The sequence below is a fragment of the Megalops cyprinoides genome, chromosome 2 (assembly GCF_013368585.1).
Source record: "Megalops cyprinoides isolate fMegCyp1 chromosome 2, fMegCyp1.pri, whole genome shotgun sequence".
In the NCBI taxonomy this organism is placed as follows: Eukaryota; Metazoa; Chordata; class Actinopteri; order Elopiformes; family Megalopidae; genus Megalops; species Megalops cyprinoides.
This window is the reverse complement of record NC_050584.1, coordinates 68,561,543-68,582,144: the sequence shown is the minus strand read 5'-3', so window position 1 is coordinate 68,582,144 and position 20,602 is coordinate 68,561,543. Positions and strand designations below refer to the sequence as shown.

At 49.6% G+C, this 20,602-nt stretch overlaps 1 protein-coding gene across 6 annotated transcripts in view; it reads left to right on the top strand.

The window, feature by feature from the left end:
- map7d2b (MAP7 domain containing 2b) overlaps positions 1-18,658 on the top strand; it is a 30,303-nt gene extending 11,645 nt beyond the window's left edge. Inside the window, exons 6-18 of one of the 6 annotated variants that reach the window (XM_036522453.1) lie at positions 1,108-1,251; positions 2,688-2,798; positions 5,531-5,673; positions 8,002-8,126; positions 8,713-9,017; positions 9,766-9,916; positions 10,505-10,685; positions 11,275-11,379; positions 11,789-11,839; positions 13,252-13,330; positions 15,501-15,657; positions 16,242-16,507; positions 16,987-18,658. In XM_036522453.1, coding sequence (XP_036378346.1) covers positions 1,108-1,251; positions 2,688-2,798; positions 5,531-5,673; positions 8,002-8,126; positions 8,713-9,017; positions 9,766-9,916; positions 10,505-10,685; positions 11,275-11,379; positions 11,789-11,839; positions 13,252-13,330; positions 15,501-15,657; positions 16,242-16,507; positions 16,987-16,994 — 1,826 coding nt within the window. In that variant the 3' untranslated portion in view covers positions 16,995-18,658. The remainder of the gene's footprint in view (positions 1-1,107; positions 1,252-2,687; positions 2,799-5,530; positions 5,674-8,001; positions 8,127-8,712; positions 9,018-9,765; positions 9,917-10,504; positions 10,686-11,274; positions 11,380-11,788; positions 11,840-13,251; positions 13,331-15,500; positions 15,658-16,241; positions 16,508-16,986) is intronic. The other 5 variants (XM_036522451.1, XM_036522450.1, XM_036522448.1 and 2 more) reach the window with 5 other exon arrangements.
- The last annotated feature ends 1,944 nt before the right edge of the window (positions 18,659-20,602 follow it).

Sequence of the window (20,602 nt, the reverse complement as noted above, 5' to 3'; positions counted from 1 at the left end):
TCTGATCAGAGCAGCGTAATGAAATACACTCCGCTGTGTCTCTGTAGCCATCCTTTCTCCTCCTGCAGTGACTTTACTGCGGATAGTGTTAAACAAATGGCCTATTCTGTGTTTATTTTTGCTTGCAAGGATTCTTTTCTGTAATGATTTTACCTTTTGCCAGCATGAAAACTCAGATACGCTAGAGAGATGCAGAAATAGTCCTTCCTCATGAATTCATTATATATTCCACAACTGCGTATGACTGCAGTCACGCACTGCCATGAGCTCAAACTTATTATTTTTTCATTTTTGGTGCAGACACTTCAAATATTTCACAAAAGAATAGGGGACAGAGACTCAGGAGAGAAAGAGACAGAGAGAGGGAGAGAGGGAGAGGAAGAGAAACAGACAGGGAGAGAGAGAGAGGGAGAGGAAGAGAAACAGACAGAGAGAGAAACACACATCAGTGTGCTTCCCTGCCTCTGCTGCATTCAGAAAGGGATCAATTATTTATGCCGCTGGGACCGGGGAGGAACCCAGGCGACACCAGGGGAGAGGCGGCTGGTCGACCTGAGATCAGTGCATCGGCGCTGTTCTCTGGGTCTCTCTGCCTCACACCTGCTCGTTGTCACTGATATGTGTCCAAATTGTGGCGGTCGTCATGGTGCGGCTGCTGGAACGTTACAGACGCTACCCCAGAGCATTTTTTAAAAGTGTTTGTAACGTGCGGGTGTTTGCCTTCGTAAATTCGTGCGTTTACAGAAACGGGGGTTTTGGGTTACTGGACCCACTAATGCAGTGTGCACAATGTTAAATACCATGTGATCCAGGCAAGGCTGTGTGTGTACAGTACATGTGTGTGGATGAATCCTTCATATGTCAGTGTGTGCACGTTTGTGTGTGTGTGTGTGTGTGTGTGTGAGTCTGCGCGTTGTATGTTTGTCTGTGTGTGAGTGATTACATTCAATGCATCTCTGCCTGATTAAAGTGTTGACTCCTTAAAGACAGCGTAAGTGTACGTATTGTGGAGCAGTGGATTCTGGGTAATGGTGAGTAAGTATGGTTGAATGACTGATATGCCTGTATGTATTGGTAATGCTTTGTTCTGTCCTGCCCGCTGCCCAGACCACAGCGAGAATGCCCCGCCCACTCTGACCTCCGACCTCCCCCACGACCTCTGTGCTCCGCCTCCTGCTGCCAGTCAATCAAGCAATGGTATTGAAGCATCTTGCCCTCTGCTACCCAGCAACCACCATCCCATAGTGAACGGTGTGTCTGGAGTCCGTTTGCACCAGTCTGAACTGGAGTATTTCAGCCCGAACTACAGCCTGTAGACTTGCGGTTGATCAAACATTTTGTCAACATTTCCATAACGCTTGTGTAGCAGGAAAACGTGCAGGCAGTGGGCTGTAGCTGTGTGTTGGCGGGACGCAGCTCTGGTCCTGGAGATGGGTCTCCCGCTTCTTCTTCCATCTGTATAATTGCATAATTGGATCAGATACTGGATAAACGTATACACTGAAAACTCCAGGAACAGAACTGTGTACGCTGGATTGTGTGTGTGTGTGTGTGTGTGTATAGAGTGTGTGCGTGTGTGTGTGTGTGTGTGTGTATAGAGCGTGTGCGTGCGTGTGTGTGTGTGTGTATAGAGTGTGTGTGTAGAGTGTGTGTGTGTGTGTATAGAGTGTGTGCGTGTGTGTGTGTGTGTGTGTGTATAGAGCGTGTGCGTGCGTGTGTGTGTGTGTGTGCGTGTGTGTGTGCGTGTGTATAGAGTGTGTGCGTGTGTGTGTGTGTGTGTGTGTGTGTATAGAGCGTGTGCGTGCGTGTGTGTGTGTGTGTGTGTGTGTATAGAGTGTGTGCGTGTGTGTGTGTGTGTGTGTGTGTGTGTATAGAGTGTGTGCGTGTGTGTGTGCGTGTGTATAGAGTGTGTGCGTGTGTGTGTGTTTGCGTGGTGTCCCACCTCAGAGTCAAACCTGCAGTCTGTTCAGCTCCCTAACAACTAATCGCACTGCTGCCCCAACATATTCAGATACACACACAGACTCATTGATTGACACACAGATGCACACACACTCTACACACACACACAAACACACACACACACAGAACTCAATTATAATTATAAAAACAGTGCAGACCGCCCCCCCCTCCGCCTGTCCTGTCTGATTCCGGTCCCCCATTGAGCCCAATCAGGCAGCTCCGTACCCCCCAGCAATAACACATGGGGGAGTCTGATTGATCTGGGCCAGTACTCTGGGCGTATGGGAGGGGCTACTCCCATTGCAATAAACCGGGGGGGTTTATTCCATCCACTCTCTCTCTGCCACCCCAGACTCATTGCGGTGTCTCAGTTAGAAACCCCCCCTCCTCAAATGGCCCCCCAGGCAGACTCCACCTCCTGGGATCCGTGTTTCCTCTGCACTGTAACCCCTCCATCAGACCCATTATCTCTACAGCCTCCGGAGGTGCAGCACAAAGCTTGTTTTATGTGCCTGTGGTGTGTGTGTGCGTGTGTGTGTGTGTGCGTTTGTGTGTGCCTGTGTGTGTGTGTGTGTGTGCCTGTGTGTGTGTTTGTGTGTGTGTGGTGTGTGAGAATTGGTTCAGGTGTATAGGTTCATCTTCTCTGGACCCCATCTCTTGTCCTCCACCCCGACCCCCCCCCCCTCCCCGGAATGTAATATTTCCCATCATGCATCTCTCTGCAGCAGCTGACTCTCTGTCAGTAGCTGCTGTGACCCTGCCCCTGCCCTCGGATCCACCAGTCAGAAAACGTCTCTCCTCCTCCCCCGGGGTCACAGAGCTCACCACAGACCGAGGTAAGCGATGGGGTGGAGACTCCTCTCCTCTTATTGATCTGTAATGGAAAGACCTGAACATGCGTGAGTGAGTGTGTGTGTTGCTGTTTGCATGGTGTGAGTGTGTGTGTGTGTATGAGTGTGTGTGTTGCTGTTTGCATGGTGTGAGTGTGTGTGTGTGTATGAGTGTGTGTGTTGCTGTTTGCATGGTGTGAGTGTGTGTGTTGCTGTTTGCATGGTGTGAGTGTGTGTGTGTGTATGAGTGTGTGTGTTGCTGTTTGCATGGTGTGAGTGTGTGTGTGTGTATGAGTGTGTGTGTTGCTGTTTGCATGGTGTGAGTGTGTGTGTTGCTGTTTGCATGGTGTGAGTGTGTGTGTGTGTATGAGTGTGTGTGTTGCTGTTTGCATGGTGTGAGTGTGTGTGTGTGTATGAGTGTGTGTGTTGCTGTTTGCATGGTGTGAGTGTGTGTGTTGCTGTTTGCATGGTGTGAGTGTGTGTGTGTGTGTGTGTGTGTGTATGAGTGTGTGTGTTGCTGTTTGCATGGTGTGAGTGTGTGTGCTGCTGTTTGCATGGTGTGAGTGTGTGTGTGTGTGTGTGTGTGTGTGTGTATGAGTGTGTGTGTGAGTGTGTGAGCTGCCAGCCCTCAGGAAATCAAATGCAAAGATCACATTTTAATTTTCACTAACATTGTGCTGTAAAATTCTCACGCGTAACCTTTCACGTCTGTCTGCACCACTGCAAGCAGGAGAGGAAAACACACAGCGTGGGAGTGGGAGTGGGAGTGTGGGAGTGGGAGTGGAAGTGGGTGTGTGGGAGTGGGAGTGGGTGTGAGAATGTGGGTGTGGGAGTGGGAGTGTGTGTGGGAGTGGGAGTGGGAGTGGGAGTGGGAGTGAGAGTGGGTGTGAGAGTGTGGGAGTGGGAGTGAGAGTGTGGGAGTGGGAGTGGGAGTGAGAATGTGGGTGTGGGAGTGGGAGTGGGAGTGAGAGTGGGTGTGAGAGTGTGGGAGTGGGAGTGAGAGTGTGTGTGGGAGTGGGAGTGTGTGTGGGAGTGGGAGTGGGAGTGGGAGTGGGAGTGAGAGTGGGTGTGAGAGTGTGGGAGTGGGAGTGAGAATGTGGGTGTGGGAGTGGGAGTGGGAGTGGGAGTGGGAGTGAGAGTGGGTGTGTGGGAGTGGGAGTGGGTGTGAGAATGTGGGTGTGGGAGTGGGAGTGTGTGTGGGAGTGGGAGTGGGAGTGGGAGTGGGAGTGAGAGTGGGTGTGAGAGTGTGGGAGTGGGAGTGAGAGTGTGGGAGTGGGAGTGGGAGTGAGAATGTGGGTGTGGGAGTGGGAGTGGGAGTGAGAGTGGGTGTGAGAGTGTGGGAGTGGGAGTGAGAGTGTGTGTGGGAGTGGGAGTGTGTGTGGGAGTGGGAGTGGGAGTGGGAGTGGGAGTGAGAGTGGGTGTGAGAGTGTGGGAGTGGGAGTGAGAGTGTGGGAGTGGGAGTGGGAGTGAGAATGTGGGTGTGGGAGTGGGAGTGGGAGTGGGAGTGGGAGTGAGAGTGGGTGTGAGAGTGTGGGAGTGGGAGTGAGAGTGTGGGAGTGGGAGTGGGAGTGAGAATGTGGGTGTGGGAGTGGGAGTGGGAGTGAGAGTGGGTGTGAGAGTGTGGGAGTGGGAGTGAGAGTGTGGGAGTGGGAGTGGGAGTGAGAATGTGGGTGTGGGAGTGGGAGTGGGAGTGGGAGTGGGAGTGAGAGTGTGGGTGTGGGAGTGGGAGTGAGAGTGGGTGTGGGAGTTGGAGTGGGAGTGGGAGTGGGAGTGAGAGTGTGGGAGTGGGAGTGAGAGTGAGAGTGTGGGAGTGGGAGTGAGAGTGTGGGAGTGGGAGTGGGAGTGAGAGTGAGAGTGGGAGTGGGTGTGAGAGTGTGGGAGTGGGTGTGAGAGTGTGGGAGTGGGAGTGAGAGTGTGGGTGTGGGAGTGGGAGTGGGAGTGAGAGTGAGAGTGTGGGAGTGGGAGTGAGAGTGTGGGAGTGGGAGTGGGAGTGAGAGTGAGAGTGTGGGTGTGGGAGTGGGAGTGAGAGTGAGAGTGTGGGTGTGGGAGTGGGAGTGGGAGTGAGAGTGGGTGTGGGAGTTGGAGTGGGAGTGGGAGTGGGAGTGAGAGTGTGGGTGTGGGAGTGGGAGTGGGAGTGGGTGTGGGAGTGGGAGTGGGAGTGGGAGTGGGTGTGGGAGTTGGAGTGGGAGTGGGAGTGAGAGTGGGTGTGGGAGTTGGAGTGGGAGTGGGAGTGGGAGTGAGAGTGTGGGTGTGGGAGTGGGAGTGGGAGTGGGTGTGGGAGTTGGAGTGGGAGTGGGAGTGGGAGTGTGTGTGGGAGTGGGAGTGGGTGTGGGAGTGGGAGTGGGAGTGTGTGTGGGAGTGGGGGTGGGAGTGGGAGTGGGAGTGAGAGTGAGAGTGTGGGTGTGGGAGTGGGAGTGAGAGTGTGGGAGTGGGAGTGGGAGTGGGAGTGGGAGTGGGTGTGGGAGTGGGAGTGGGAGTGGGTGTGGGAGTTGGAGTGGGAGTGGGTGTGAGAGTGGGTGTGGGAGTGGGAGTGGGAGTGGGTTTCCGGGGCCCAGGCTGTAGAACAGCAGGGGAACTGGAGCAGGGTGGAGGGAATAGATATGAGAGTAGACATGATCCTTAAATGAAGTTTTTGGTTGTGATCCGTTTATCTTCTCTTCCTCCGATCTGTCCTGCCTGAACTCTCTGCCTCCTTGTCTTCTTCTCAATTGTCCTGTCTGTGACCTTTGACCTGGAAGTGTCTCGTCTCTGTCCTCGTGTAGCTTCCCCCAGCCCTCACAGGTCCCCCTACAGATCCCTGAGTCGCGTGGACCACGGGGCGGCACCCCAAGGGTCAGCAAAGGAGTCTGGGGGGGCCCTCGCTTCCCCAGACACCACCCAGGTAACTGTCCCAGCACTGCAGTATTATAGCTATACTCCAAACATACTCTCCCACAGCACTGCAGTATGATTACTATACTCCAAACATACTCTCTCCCAGCACTACAGTATTATAGCTATACTCCAAACATACTCTCCCACAGCACTGCAGTATGATTACTATACTCCAAACATACTCTCTCCCAGCACTACAGTATTATAGCTATACTCCAAACATACTCTCCCACAGCACTGCAGTATGATAGCTATACTCCAAACATACTCTCCCACAGCACTGCAGTATGATAGCTATACTCCAAACATACTCTTCCACAGCACTGCAGTATGATAGCTATACTCCAAACATACTCTTCCACAGCACTGCAGTATTATAGCTATACTCCAAACATACTCTCCCACAGCACTGCAGTATGATAGCTATACTCCAAACATACTCTCCCACAGCACTGCAGTATGATAGCTATACTCCAAACATATTCTTCCACAGCACTGCAGTATTATAGCTATACTCCAAACATACTCTCCCACAGCACTGCAGTATGATAGCTATACTCCAAACATATTCTTCCACAGCACTGCAGTATGATAGCTATACTCCAAACATACTCTCCCACAGCACTGCAGTATGATAGCTATACTCCAAACATACTCTCCCACAGCACTGCAGTATGATAGCTATACTCCAAACATACTCTCTTCCAGCACTGCAGTATGATAGCTATACTCCAAACATACTCTCCCACAGCACTGCAGTATGATAGCTATACTCTGATCATACTCTCCCACAGCACTGCAGTATGATAGCTATACTCCAAACATACTCTCTTCCAGCACTGCAGTATGATAGCTATACTCCAAACATACTCTCCCACAGCACTGCAGTATGATAGCTATACTCTGATCATACTCTCCCACAGCACTGCAGTATGATAGCTATACTCCAAACATACTCTCCCACAGCACTGCAGTATGATAGCTATTCTCCAAACATACTCTCCCACAGCACTGCAGTATGATTACTACACTCCAAACATACTCTCTTCCAGCACTGCAATATGATAGCTATACTCTAATCATACTCTCCCACAGCACTGCAGTATGATAGCTACACTCCAAACATACTCTCCCACAGCACTGCAGTATGATAGCTATACTCTGATCATACTCTCCCACAGCACTGCAGTATGATAGCTATACTCTGATCATACTCTCTGAGCACTGCAAGTTGGTATACTGTGAGCACGTGCTGGATTTCGGATCTTTCGGATTTCGTGTCATCCGGACAGTTGCCACTGTGGCTTCCAGTGACAAACTGACCCTTGATAAGCCCTCCTGTTCTGATATCAGTAAAGGGCTCATCTCTCTTGGCAAGGGGAGGGGCAGCCGCTTTGTGACTGGGTGTTTGGTTCTTTGTGGCTGTGAAATTCAGTCAGTTCTATGTGTGTGACGTGATGTAGAAGGTGTCTCTAATCCAATGTTGGCATGTGTGATTTGACGTGGGCGCATGTGTGATTTGGCGTGGGCGCATGTTTAATCTGGTGCGTGTGCCAGGCCAGCTCTGAAGCCTGCAGTGCCCATCAGACCAGGGAATGGCAAAAGGCCAGTTGCTAGGCAACTGTGACAGGGCTGCGCTGTCACCCCTGTGCTGCTGATGCGGGTTTCACTCTGAAACGCCGCAGCGGAGAAACCGCCCGCCGCGCCGCCGCGGGGGTGTGTGGGAGAAGCTGTGTGAGCACTGCTGCTGCACTAAGCTGCATTCTCACCTCTGATCCTGCGTAGCTGCTGAGTGATGGGTCACATATCGGATCATTGGGTTTAGGTCTGAGAGATGCAGCTTTCACACACACACTCACACACACACACACACACACACACACTCACACTCACACACTCACACACACTCACACACACACACTCACACACACACACACATACACACACTCACACACACACACACACACTCACACACACACACACACACACACACTCACACACACACACACACACACATACGCACACTCACACACACACACACACTCACACACACACACACACACACACACACACACTCACTCACACACACACACTCACAGACTCACTCACTCACTCTCACACACACACTCACTCACTCACTCTCTCTCTTGCACACACACACACTCACTCACTCACTCTCTCGCACACACACACACTCTCTCACACACACACACACTCACACACACACTCACTCACACACACACACACACACACACACACACACTCACACACACACACACACACACACTCACACACACTGACACCACTGATGAGGATGTTTCTCCTGTATTTTCAGAGGGAAATATCGGGCGGAGCAAGAACTGCGGTTTCCCCTGTTACCCCCACACCAATGAGACGAGTGGAGTCGCCTGCCACGCCCACCCGTAGCTCCTCCCCTCTCATCCAGAGCAAGCCCAGGAGGTTCTTACCATCATTCACTCCTTCATCACCACCGACCTCCTCACTGCTTCACTCAGCTCACAGCCAATCACCGGCTAGCTCTCAGTATGCCCTCTCTCTGGAGGGAGCTGCGTTATATTTCATTATTGGCATTTATCAGACGCCTGTATCCACAGCCACTTACACAGGTTACAGTTCTTACAATTCCAGCTATTTATACAGCTGGATACTTACTGAGGCAGTTCTGGGTTAAGTACCTTGCCGACGGGTAGAGCAGCAGTGGGGAATCAAACCAGCAACCTTTTGTCCTTACAAAGCCCTGGTTCTTACTACTACACTACACTGCTAGCCACCAGGATCTGCATGCCTTTTAGCAATGATAGCCTTTTGATTGTAATGAATCTGCCACACAGATGATCTCTTCCTGGTTAGCCAATGCTGGTTACCTGGTTGAAGGCCAGGGTGTCAGCTGGGGTCGGCCCTCAGCGCCCCGCTGTAATGCAGGGGTGTGGGGATGTTATTGGGAGGTTGAGATGACGTTGTGTGGATGTTGTCGTGACGTCTGCAGTGTGTCTGAGAGTGGGTGATGGTGTTGCTGTCGTTCCAGAGTCAGAGCCTCTAACGGCCGTGCCCAGTCGCCCTGCTCCGTTGGACAGTACCCCCCCTCTCCCATGAGGCATGGGGCTACCACCCCCGGCTCAGAGGGCAGCCGGAAGTGGGAGGGGGAAGAGAAGGGGGCCCGGGACCTCCGACGTCACGGCTCTCTGGAGAGAAAGACCTCAAAGACCGACACCCCTGAAAAGAAGAACTCCAAGAACGACACCCTGGAGAGAAAGACCTCCAAGACTGACACCCCTGAAAAGAAGATGCCAAAGTCCACCAGCAGAGACCTGAGTGTAGACCGGAGTGCAGGTGAGCCGTTTACCTGCTGGTACCTGTCTGTAGGTGACAGGATAGGAGCTTTCCTGCTTCCAATGAGGGGAAAGATCATTTCTACACCCATACATGTGGACACCTCCATCAGTCAGCAACAGAGCTATCCCTGATATTGGCACATCACTCTCTCTCTGTGATAGAGCTATCCCTGATATCAGTACATCATGCTCTCTCTGTGGTAGAGCTATCCCTGATATCAATACATCACTCTCTCTGTGACAGGGCTATCATTGATATCGGTACATCACTCTCTCTGTGTGACAGCGCTATCATTGATATCAATACATCACTCTCTCTGTGACAGGGCTATCATTGATATCAGTACATCACTCTCTCTCTGTGACAGGGCTATCGTTGATATCAATACATCACTCTTTCTCTGTGACAGGGCTATCGTTGATATCAATACATCACTCTTTCTCTGTGACAGGGCTATCATTGATATCAATACATCACTCTCTCTGTGACAGGGCTATCATTGATATCAGTACATCACTCTCTCTGTGTGACAGCGCTATCATTGATATCAATACATCACTCTCTCTGTGACAGGGCTATCATTGATATCAGTACATCACTCTCTCTCTGTGACACAGCTATCCCTGATATCAGTATATCACTCTCTCTCTGTGGCAGAGCTATCCCTGATATCAGTATGTCACTCTCTCTCTGTGACACAGCTATCCCTGATATCAGTATGTCTCTCTCTCTCTCTCTGTGGCAGAGCCATCCCCGGTGACGCCCACAGGAAAGCTGTTCGCTGGGACAACAGACGCCGAGGAGGCGTCGCGGCTGCTGGCGGAGCGGAGGCGCCAGGCGCGGCTGCAGAAGGAGCTGGAGGAGAAACAGAGACGCGAGCAGGAGGAGGAGGAGAGGTGTGTGTCTGTGTGTGTGTGTGTGTGAGAGAGTGTGTGTATGTGCGCGCGTGTGTATGTATGTGTGTGTATGCGCGCGTGTGTGTGTGTATTAGTGTGTGTGTGTGTGTGTGTGTGTGTGCACGTGTGTGTGCGTGTGTGTGAGTGTGTGTGTGTGTGTGTGTGTGTGTGTGTGTGTGTGTATGCGTGTGTGTGTGTGTGTGTGAGTGTGTGTGCGTGTGTGTGTGTGTGTGTGTGTGAGTGAGTTTATGTGAATGTGTGTGTGTGTGTGTATTAGTGTGTGTGTGTATGTGTGTGTGTGTGTTAGTGTGTGTGTGTGTATTAGTGTGAGTGTGTGTATGTGTGTGTGTATTAGTGTGTGTGTGTATTAGTGTGAGTGTGTGTATGTGTGTGTGTATTAGTGTGTGTGTGTGTGTGTGTGTGTGTGTATTAGTGTGTGTGTGTGTGTGTGTTTATGTGAATGTGTGTGTGTATTAGTGTGTGTGTGTGTGTGTGTATTAGTGTGTGTGTGTGTGTGTGTGTGTATTAGTGTGTGTGTGTGTGTGTGTATTAGTGTGTGTGTCCTCACTGTGCGCCTCCCTGCTGCAGGCTGAGGTTGGAGGAGCTGAAGAGGAGGCAGGAGGAGGAGCGTGTGCGGCAGGAGGAGGAGGCGCAGCGGGCTGAGGAGGCGCGGCAGAGGCAGGAGCAGGAGCGCAGGCGCTGTGAGGAGGAGGAGAGACGGCAGAGGGAGCAGCGCTGGAGGGAGCTGCAGGCGCAGATTGAAAGAGAGGTCAGGGGTCATTCCACGCGTGCGGCTGTCTTTACTGTGTGCCTGTCTGTGAGGATGGGCGTAACTGTGAGGTCATCGTTCTGTGAGCACGTGTAACTGTGATGTCATTATTCTGTGAGTATTCACTGTAGCAGTTCAGGTTAAACACAAAACACAGCAATGGAATCACCTCACTCTGGAACTCAGCCCTCTCGCTCTGTGGTTAACTAGCGCATCACAAATATTACACCTCACCGATTGCATCACGCTGATGGGTCTGCAAGTGTCTGAGTGTCAGTGTTTGTGTTTGTATTGTGTGTGTGTGTGTGTGTGTGTGTGTGTGTTTTCAATGTTTGTATGTGTGTGTATGCCTGTGTTGAGCGTTTGTGTGTTGAATGCTTGAAGACTTATGCTTAAATGCTTGAATTGTTTTCTCAGACAAATATAAATCATGAAGTTGATGCTTATGTAGGTATCTCTTTCCAAAAAACATTAATACAATTTTGAAGAATCTAAACTACAAGATAGTTTCGATTTGTTTACTATTATTGTAAAATGTGGGAAATGGTAAAAGATGTGTTGAGAGTGTAACGTTCTGTGTCTCTGGCAGAGGGAGGAGGCGGAGCAGAGAGCAAGGAGAGAGGCGGAGCGACTGCGTCTGGAGAGAGAGCAGATCAAATTACAGGAAGACCAGGAGAGGCTGCAGAGGAAGAAGGTACTGAACACGCAACACTCAACACTGCAATGCAGTCAACTCTCAACACGCAATACTGCACTACAGCCAGCACTCAACACTCAACACTACAGCCAGCACTCAACATCAACACTACAGCCAGCACTCAACACTTAACACTGCAATGCAGCCAACACTCAAGAAAACTCACAACAATGAAGATATAACATCAGCTGTAGAATTATTCAATGCTCAGACCAAATTGTAAAATTAACACTTCAGTTTAAGACTGTAGATTGTTGTACAAGTTTTTAACAACTGGCACTGTTCACTGATTATTCAAACTTAAGAAAAACTTAAATGAAAGACCAAGTGTCAGCTCTTCCCAGCTGCCAGCGGATTGTCCATCTCTGACAGAAAAAGACCAGGTTTTCTGTGTCCTCCCTCACAGCGGATCGAGGAGATCATGAGGAGAACCAGGAGAAGTGATAATGAGGTGAAGGTAAGACCCTGGAGGTCCTGCAGAGAGAGAAGTCTGTGGACTGGATTCAAATATGGCAGGAGAACACTGTACCTTACAGTCAGGAGTAGAGCTGTAATCACGCTCACAGCAACTTTAGTTTCTCAGTTACAGTCTAAGAGTAACATTCTATTTGCTGTGTTGCTTCGATGAGCATATAATAGATGATATTTTGCCTTTTTTGTGTGGTATAAGTATATGAAACTGACTGCATACCTTTTAGAATAAACATGTATTTGTTATGACATCTGAACAAGTGAAGAATATTAATATTTTGAAAACATTACCAAGGAATATGCAAATGAAAGCAGTTAGAGCAATTTTTGGGAAGCGTTCTATGATCATTTAATCATTGGTGTTATTTATTTCATATTAATGTATTTGAGAGACTGGATGTGAGATCTTATGGGTCATAGTTCACTCTGTGCATTTGTGCAGGCCATGTTGAGTGTTTCTCGCTGGCTGTGCTGTGTGTTGAGTGTTGAGTGTTTCTCTCTGGCTGTGCTGTGTGTTGAGTGTTGAGTGTGTTCATACTGGCTGTGCTGTGTGTTGAGTGTTGAGTGTTTCTCTCTGGCTGTGCTGTGTGTTGAGTGTGTTTCTCGCTGGCTGTGCTGTGTGTTGAGTGTTGAGTGTCTCTCTCTGGCTGTGCTGTGTGTTGTATGTTGAGTGTGTTCATACTGGCTGTGCTGTGTGTTGAGTGTGTTCATACTGGCTGTGCTGTGTGTTGAGTTTTTCTCTCTGGCTGTGCTGTGTGTTGAGTGTTTCTCTCTGGCTGTGCTGTGTGTTGTGTTTCTCTCTGGCTGTGCTGTGTGTTGAGTGTTGAGTGTTTCTCTCTGGCTGTGTTGAGTGTTGAGTGTTTCTCTCTGGCTGTGTTGAGTGTTGAGTGTTGAGTGTTTCTCTCTGGCTGTGTTGAGTGTTGAGTGTTTCTTGCTGGCTGTGCTGTGTGTTGAGTGTTGAGTGTTTTTCTCTGGCTGTGCTGTGTGTTGTGTTTCTCTCTGGCTGTGCTGTGTGTTGAGTGTTGAGTGTTTCTCTCTGGCTGTGCTGTGTGTTGAGTGTTGAGTGTTTCTCTCTGGCTGTGCTGTGTGTTGTGTTTCTCTCTGGCTGTGCTGTGTGTTGAGTGTTGAGTGTTTCTCTCTGGCTGTGCTGTGTGTTGAGTGTTGAGTGTTTCTCTCTGGCTGTGCTGTGTGTTGTGTTTCTCTCTGGCTGTGCTGTGTGTTGAGTGTTGAGTGTTTCTCTCTGGCTGTGCTGTGTGTTGTGTTTCTCTCTGGCTGTGCTGTGTGTTGAGTGTTGAGTGTTTCTCTCTGGCTGTGCTGTGTGTTGAGTGTTTCTCTCTGGCTGTGCTGTGTGTTGAGTGTTGAGTGTGTTCATACTGGCTGTGCTGTGTGTTGGGACAGAAAGAAGAGGTCAGGGTGGAGCCTCCCTCCCCCATCTCCTTCCTGCACCCCCTGCGGTCTCCTCTGCTGGGGTCCCCAGGTATGAGAGCTTCACCTCTGAAAGCACCCACTATGCCCCTCCACACCCCACTGCACCTCCCCACACCCCACTGCACCTCCCCACACCCCACTGACCTCCCCACACCCCACTGCACCTCCCCACACCCCACTACACCTCCCTACACCCCACTGACCTCCCCACACCCCACTGACCTCCCCACACCCCACTGCACCTCCCCACACCCCACTACACCTCCCCACACCCCACTGCACTGAGCCTCACACCCCACTGCACCTCCCCACACCCCACTGCACCTCCCCACACCCCACTACACCTCCCTACACCCCACTACACCTCCCCACACCCCACTACACCCCCCACACCCCACTGCACTGAGCCTCACACCCCACTGCACCTCCCCACACCCCACTACACCTCCCCACACCCCACTGCACTGAGCCTCACACCCCACTACACCCCCCACACCCCACTGCACCTCCCCACACCCCACTGCACCTCCCCACACCCTACTGCACCTCCCCACACCCCACTACACCTCCCCACACCCCACTGCACTGAGCCTCACACCCCACTGCACCTCCCCACACCCCACTGCACCTCCCCACACCCCACTGCACTGAGCTTCACACCCCACTGCACCTCCCCACACCCCACTACACCTCCCCACACCCCACTGCACTGAGCCTCACACCCCACTGCACCTCCCCACACCCCACTACACCTCCCCACACCCCACTGCACTGAGCCTCACACACACCGCTGGCTCTCCAATGCAGTCGTATCCTCCTCAGACTGCAGTCAGCATGCAGCACAATGCTTTTCTCTGCCAGAGCGCTGCGGCCCCGCCTGCCTCCTTCCTCTCTTCTCCTGTTTCCTGTTAGCCTAGCAGGTGCCACTACCAAAGGTGACTTTGCAATGCTAAGCAGCTTTACAGTGTTAAATATCCAGTACAATTCATTTCCTACAGAAATCATGTATAAGCAGGTAAAATGACACACAAGGGAATTGAACTGCCAGTTACCAGGCTAATTTATTAACCCCGACAACACCAGTGCGCGAGAGCTGCAATTGATGAAGACGTGGCTGTCAGTGAGAAAAAAATATGTTGTATAAGGTGCTGGATTGTGTAGATTGCCTTTAAGATCTACTGCTTGTGTCCTAAAACCCCCACATCCAGGGAGAGACTGTCTTGGGCTCAGAGGCTGGTGTTGGGCTCAGAGGCTGGTGTTGGATTGCGAGGCTGGTGTTGGGTTGTGAGGCTGGTGTTGGGTTGTGAGGCTGGTGTTGGGTTGCGAGGCTGGTGTTGGGTTCAGAGGCTGGTGTTGGGTTGTGAGGCTGGTGTTGGGTTCAGAGGCTGGTGTTAGGTTTATTTCCATCCCACAGACCGGCTATGAGATCATAGGAGTGTTCAGATGATGTGAACAGGTCACTCAGCCCATCTTATTTTGCCCCAGGCAGTAATAACTACAATAAAGAACCTGCTAATGACCCTCTTCCATGGTCATATTCATGCACTAAAACACTCGAATTTGATCTTTCCCATAATAACTGAAAGCAAAAATAGTAAAAAGCATAATAATTACTGTAATTATTAATCATTTTAATAACAATAGCCAGCCTGTAATAATAATTATATATTGATAATGGTACTATAATTTCAGTAATAATAAGACTAACTGGATAAAAGAATTAAACATATGTATCATAGTAATATAAAATTATGAATAATAATATAATAGCAGTAGTATTGTAGTGCGATGATTGTGGTGGGAATGTAGTGCCTTACGTTCTCTGCGGTGAGCTGCGGTCCGTCGGCAGCCAAACAGCGCATCACAGCTCTGAGTGTGCAGCTGAGTGACACAGCACTTTACACAGAACAGCTTATGGTGCCACCTTTTGGCAGACCCGGGTACTACAACAACACCAGGGATTTTTTTGGATGACAATCATAATTTTTGATTATTATTAAATATTACGTCCCACCAGTGTGGTCCCCTGCTGTGTCTGCTTCTCTTTACACAAATGCTGTGATTTTATCAGAGAGCAGCTGACATGTTGCTAGCCTTTCCCAGGTGAACATCAGGTTAGCAATGCTCTTCTCCTGCCCCTCACCTGTAAAACAGGCAGGTGTTTGCGCTTTGGCGCAGCATCTGAGCAGTAAGGTCTGTCTGGGCTCTGCCCCCTGCAGGGAGCATGCAGGTGAGTGGGCAGATCACCTGGATGAGGCCCAGCGTGTCCCCCCAGGCGCCCCCCGCCGGGTCACCCCTCATCACGCTGGGACCCCTGGAGGTGCGGAGCAACGGGGCGGAGGAGTTCCCCGATGAGGTGCAGGCCATGGACGTCAGGTGAGCTGTGTGTGGCACCGCCTATCACCCTCCAAAACCTGCCAGGGTGTTACCAGGGGTGGGTCAGGGGGTTATCCAAAGGGGAACATTTTCTGCATTTTCTGCGGGTGTCATTCAGTTTTGGGCACATTGGCGTGATAAACAGGCTTCCTTATTTTTTGATTTCTTGGTGAAGTAAAATCTCGCAGCTTATGATTGTGAGCTTTGCCTGGAGGCTGTGAAAGTCTAGATCAGGTGGCAACGTTGCCATGGTCAGCAAACCTGGCAGTTTCTGTGTGTCTAAAATCATATATAGATACATACGAACAGCAGATGTGTTTAAACAGGAGGATGTTTCATTAGAACACACATTCTTACCAAGAGCAGTATTATGTTAAGTACCTTACTAAGGGGTACAACGGCACTGCCCTGCAGGAAATGAGATTGGAACCTGCAAACTGTGGGTTACAAGCCTACCTCTTTAACTGCTATTCCAAACTGTTCACAAGCCTCAAACCACGCAGAAGCTCTCCCCGAAGCCATTGGCTGAGTGAAATCACCATGGTAACTGTGACCGCAGCCCCTCCCTTTTGCGTGTCCTTCAGCCCCGTCTCTAAGGAGGACCTGGTCTCCATCCCGGAGTTCTCGCCTGTGGAGGAGGTCCGGAGCAACGGGACGAGCAACGCCCGCGCCCTGCAGGATCTGCTGGAGCTGACAGGCCACGCGCCCTTCCCCAAACTCTCGCCCGCCGCGCCCCTGGGCGACTGCAACAAGAACCTGATCGAGGGCTTCTGCAGCCCCGGGACGGACACCCAGCTGATCCAGACCCTCACCCCCCCGCCCTCCGACGGGCGCAACGTCCAGCAGCCAGGTGAGAACGCTCACTGCATGCACTGTCACACACACGCACTCACTGCACACACACACACACACACACTCACTGTATGCACTGTCACAGCTGAACACACATACACACACACTCACTGCACACACACACACACTCACTGTATGCACTGTCACAGCTGAACACACACACACACACACACACACACTCACTGTGCACACTGTTACACCTGAACACACACACACTGCACACACACACACACTCACTGTGCGCACTGTCACACCTGAACACACACACACACACACTCACTGCACACACACACACACACTCACTGTATGCACTGTCACAGCTGAACACACACACACACACACACACACACTCACACTCACTGCACACACACACACACACACACACACACACACACACTCACTGTACGTACTGTCACAGCTGAACACACACACACACTCATCCAGCCTGTGATACTGTTATTGCTCTCTGTCCCACAGAGTGTTAGAGGGAGGAAGAGGAAGATGGTTTTTCCAGTAGCATCCCGGAGAAACCTCCCATGTGGTCCTCTGCTTCAGTGTCGATGAGAGAAACCTTCTGATTTCCCCTCTGCCCCCAGCGGAAGGAGGGTAGCATTTTGGTGTTCCTCAGTGGTCCTTATTTAAAGCCTCTCTCTCGCCACAGAAGCTCCGCCCCTCTCCTAGCCCCGCCTCTCAGGCTTTTCCCCGTCCTGACTCTGCCCCTGACTCCGCCTCTCCCACGGCTGCAGGCTGGGCGCTCCGCTGTGGGACGACAGAATACTTTCACAGGGTTTCGCTTCAGCTTCTGATGCGGATGCATCCTCGTCGTCTGCGGGACTCGTTCTTCTACTTATTTATTGTAGCGTTCACAAAACTAAACATGGAGATGAAGTCCTTCTGTGTCTGCAATGGAGATGGGTTTGTGTATATGTTGTGTAGGGAGTGTTTTTCAGAAAGTGGTGCATAAAAAAACAGTAGTGTAAGCGTGTGTTTTTGTGTGCGTGTTTGCGAATATGGTTTGCCAAAGCAAAATGCTCATAGTTTACATACGTGCAGTTTAGCCCTAGACTCTCAGCAACGTTATAAATATGTGGCTAGCTTGATAAATATCACGCTAAGTATGAGCTTCAACTTCATAACTGAATAGTCCTGTGAACTGGAGTTTGCTCTGCCTCTCGGTATCCTGGCTTTGGGAGATGTTTATCAAACCTACAGCGTTCCTTGAAAAAAACAGAACTCCTTGTATAAAAGCACCACAGCACATCTTCTCAAATGGTAAATGGTCAGCGGCTTCGTGTTTCATTAGGGTGGAGTCACCTCGGGTGATCCTTCAGCTTGAGATTAACCAGTAAACAGCGTATTATGCACTACAGTGTTCAAAGCGTTCACCACAGTGTCCACTCGAGTGAGCACAGCTCAGCACGTCTGCTCACACTTTCCTCAATGTGGGCCAGGTCAGTGCGGCTGTTCGCTGGTCAGAGTGTGGTTTCTGGAACAGGAGCAATAACCTGAGAAATAACACCACCCACCTGAAGCTGTGGATGTGCGCCCTCCATAACCATGCTAACCTGAGAGACGCGGCTCACCTGAGAGACGCGGCTCACCTGAGAGACGCGGCTCACCTGAGAGAGGTAGTTCACGTGAGAGACACAGCCTTGCATCCCCACAGCTGCTCCGCAGATTGGCCCGCCAGGAAGTGTAGCATGTGAGCCGTTTGTTTCATCTTAAGTCAACATCCGCGTGCTTTTCTTTTCTTTTTCCAAAAGCGACTGCCCGTGGAGGAGAACCGTCAGTGTCTGCTGTGTGTTACTGTGATTCATTCATCTGTCTCTGAAGGGTTAAACATTAGAGTGAAATTAAACAGGGCGAACACGGCCAGGTAACTGTGTGATGACCGATTATCTTCTGTGCAAGAATTGCGTCAGCCCTGGAGTTCGACCAGTGTGTTTTGAAGCTGTGTGCTTGGGTGTGTGTGTGGGGGCCATTGGTTACTTTACTTTCTCTTACTTTTTAATTTGTAGTATTTTGTAAACATGTTTGAACAAATGGAGGAAGGAGACAGGAGTTTGAAACTTGAAGTACAGAAAACCAACAGGGTCTTCCAAAAATCAGACTGAAAGGGCACTAAAGGTCATACTAAGAGATGGAAGCATAACAGTCTAGTATTTCACGCTGAATCATTTCAAAAGGAGCTCATTGCATTTATATGTACAGTAAGATTGTGACTCTTGTAGACATTGTGCATGGATATTCCTCTTGAACAGAAAGTCCCAATAAACACTAATCACACCATGTTCTTGATGCTGTGTTTTTCCTGTAAGCAGAGACAGATGACCCCTTATCCTGGGACTATTTTGCCCCCCTTCATCCTGACCTTTAACCTTTACCACACTTTGTGTCGCACTCGAACCTTTGGCCTTCTCTATGTCACATACACTGTTACAGATAATAAAATTGTATTCTCTCACCCTTAAACCCTCCAGATTTCCCCCATTGTTGCTTTCTTTAGCTCCTTTGAACATATCTGCTGGTCAAATATGTTCAGTAAATGACAGGACTCTCCTGGTAGGTTGTTAAATACCCAAAGTTCCTACACACCCTCAGATGTTTTAATCTCAAATTCACCTGACTTTGGAGAGCGCTGACATGTTAGTAAACCGTGGCAGCTTATTTTCGGCTTATTGCACTGAAATGCTGTTTTGATTAAGCAGTCTGATGTATACCGTTGTCCCCACAGCGTGAGAAAACATTCTTCGGTGGAATTTCCGGTATAATATAGCAGCAGTGTTTGCAGAAGATGTCAGAGTACATTTTAACAGGTGCCAGAATGTACCACATGCATACCCTATATGTGTACACAATCACATATAGTGCTACAGTAACGGATGGCATATTGAAAATAGAAAATGTACAATAAAATCATCAGAATCTCTACAATCAAAATGTGTAATGTTTGTAAAAGATTAAGTATTTTTAAATGCACCAGTACCTATCTGTGTACCACCACCTATGGTTTGATTGCACTTCTCCACAAGAATCAAAATAGTTGACCAGAAATATCTCCTCATCACTTGAGAGATATGATCATAATTGCCCAGATGTGTATCTCTATTTGACCGGTTGTTTATGACTTCTGGGTGAATTTAAAGCTCTGTAAGTGAGAAGGAGCAGCATGAAGGAGCAGCTTGAAATTCAATTCAATTCAATTCAATTCATTTTTATTTGTATAGCGCTTTTTACAACACAAGTTGTCACAAAGCAGCTTTAATGAATTGACTATTTTACTGGTGACGCATTGCATGAACCCACGCAATGTGGTCATTTTTTAAGATCCTAGGAACAGCGTTTTGAACAAGCTGCAGGAGATTTCAGATGCTGTTTGAGCTGTTGAAAGGGCGTAACAGGAATCTAATTTTGATGGAATAAATAGGTGGGCCATAGCTTATGCATTTTTATATTAAGAAAACACCTCATTTTGGTAATATTTTGGAGCTGAAAGAACTCCAGACTTGAAATACTTTTGTATGAGTCTTGGGAGAGAGATTCTGGTCAACTGTAACCCCAAGGTCTCTAATAATTACTTTTTGCTGAATAACAGACTAGTTTGAGTGAAAAATTTGCCTTGATACTGCGAGAGATTTTTGGGCCTAGGGAAATCGTTTCTGTTTTGTCTGTATTAACAGCAAGTTTGACATTATCCAAATTTTTATTCCTGTAAAAAAAGGCTTCAGGTGTGAAGATCAGGACGGAAGAATCCATCCAAGCCCATGATGTTTTCCTTCAGTCATTAAACTGCCTCTAGTCTCTTCTTCTCCTGCCTGTTCTTTTCTCCTACAAACTCATTTTTCATGGCATTCAGCTGTTAATGTTCTTCCCGAAACCTGACTGCCTTTCCATGGGGTCATGCAGGAATTTGTTCTTTCCTATTGACCCTGGGTCCCTTTCTAGCTTGTCTTTGTCTGGATGTATGTTGGGCAGCAGTGTAGCATGCTGGGAAGGAGCACAGCTTATAATCAAAAGGTTGCTGGTTTGATTCCCCTGTGAGGCACTGCTGCTGTACCATTGGGCAATGTGCTTAACCCACAATTGCTTCAGT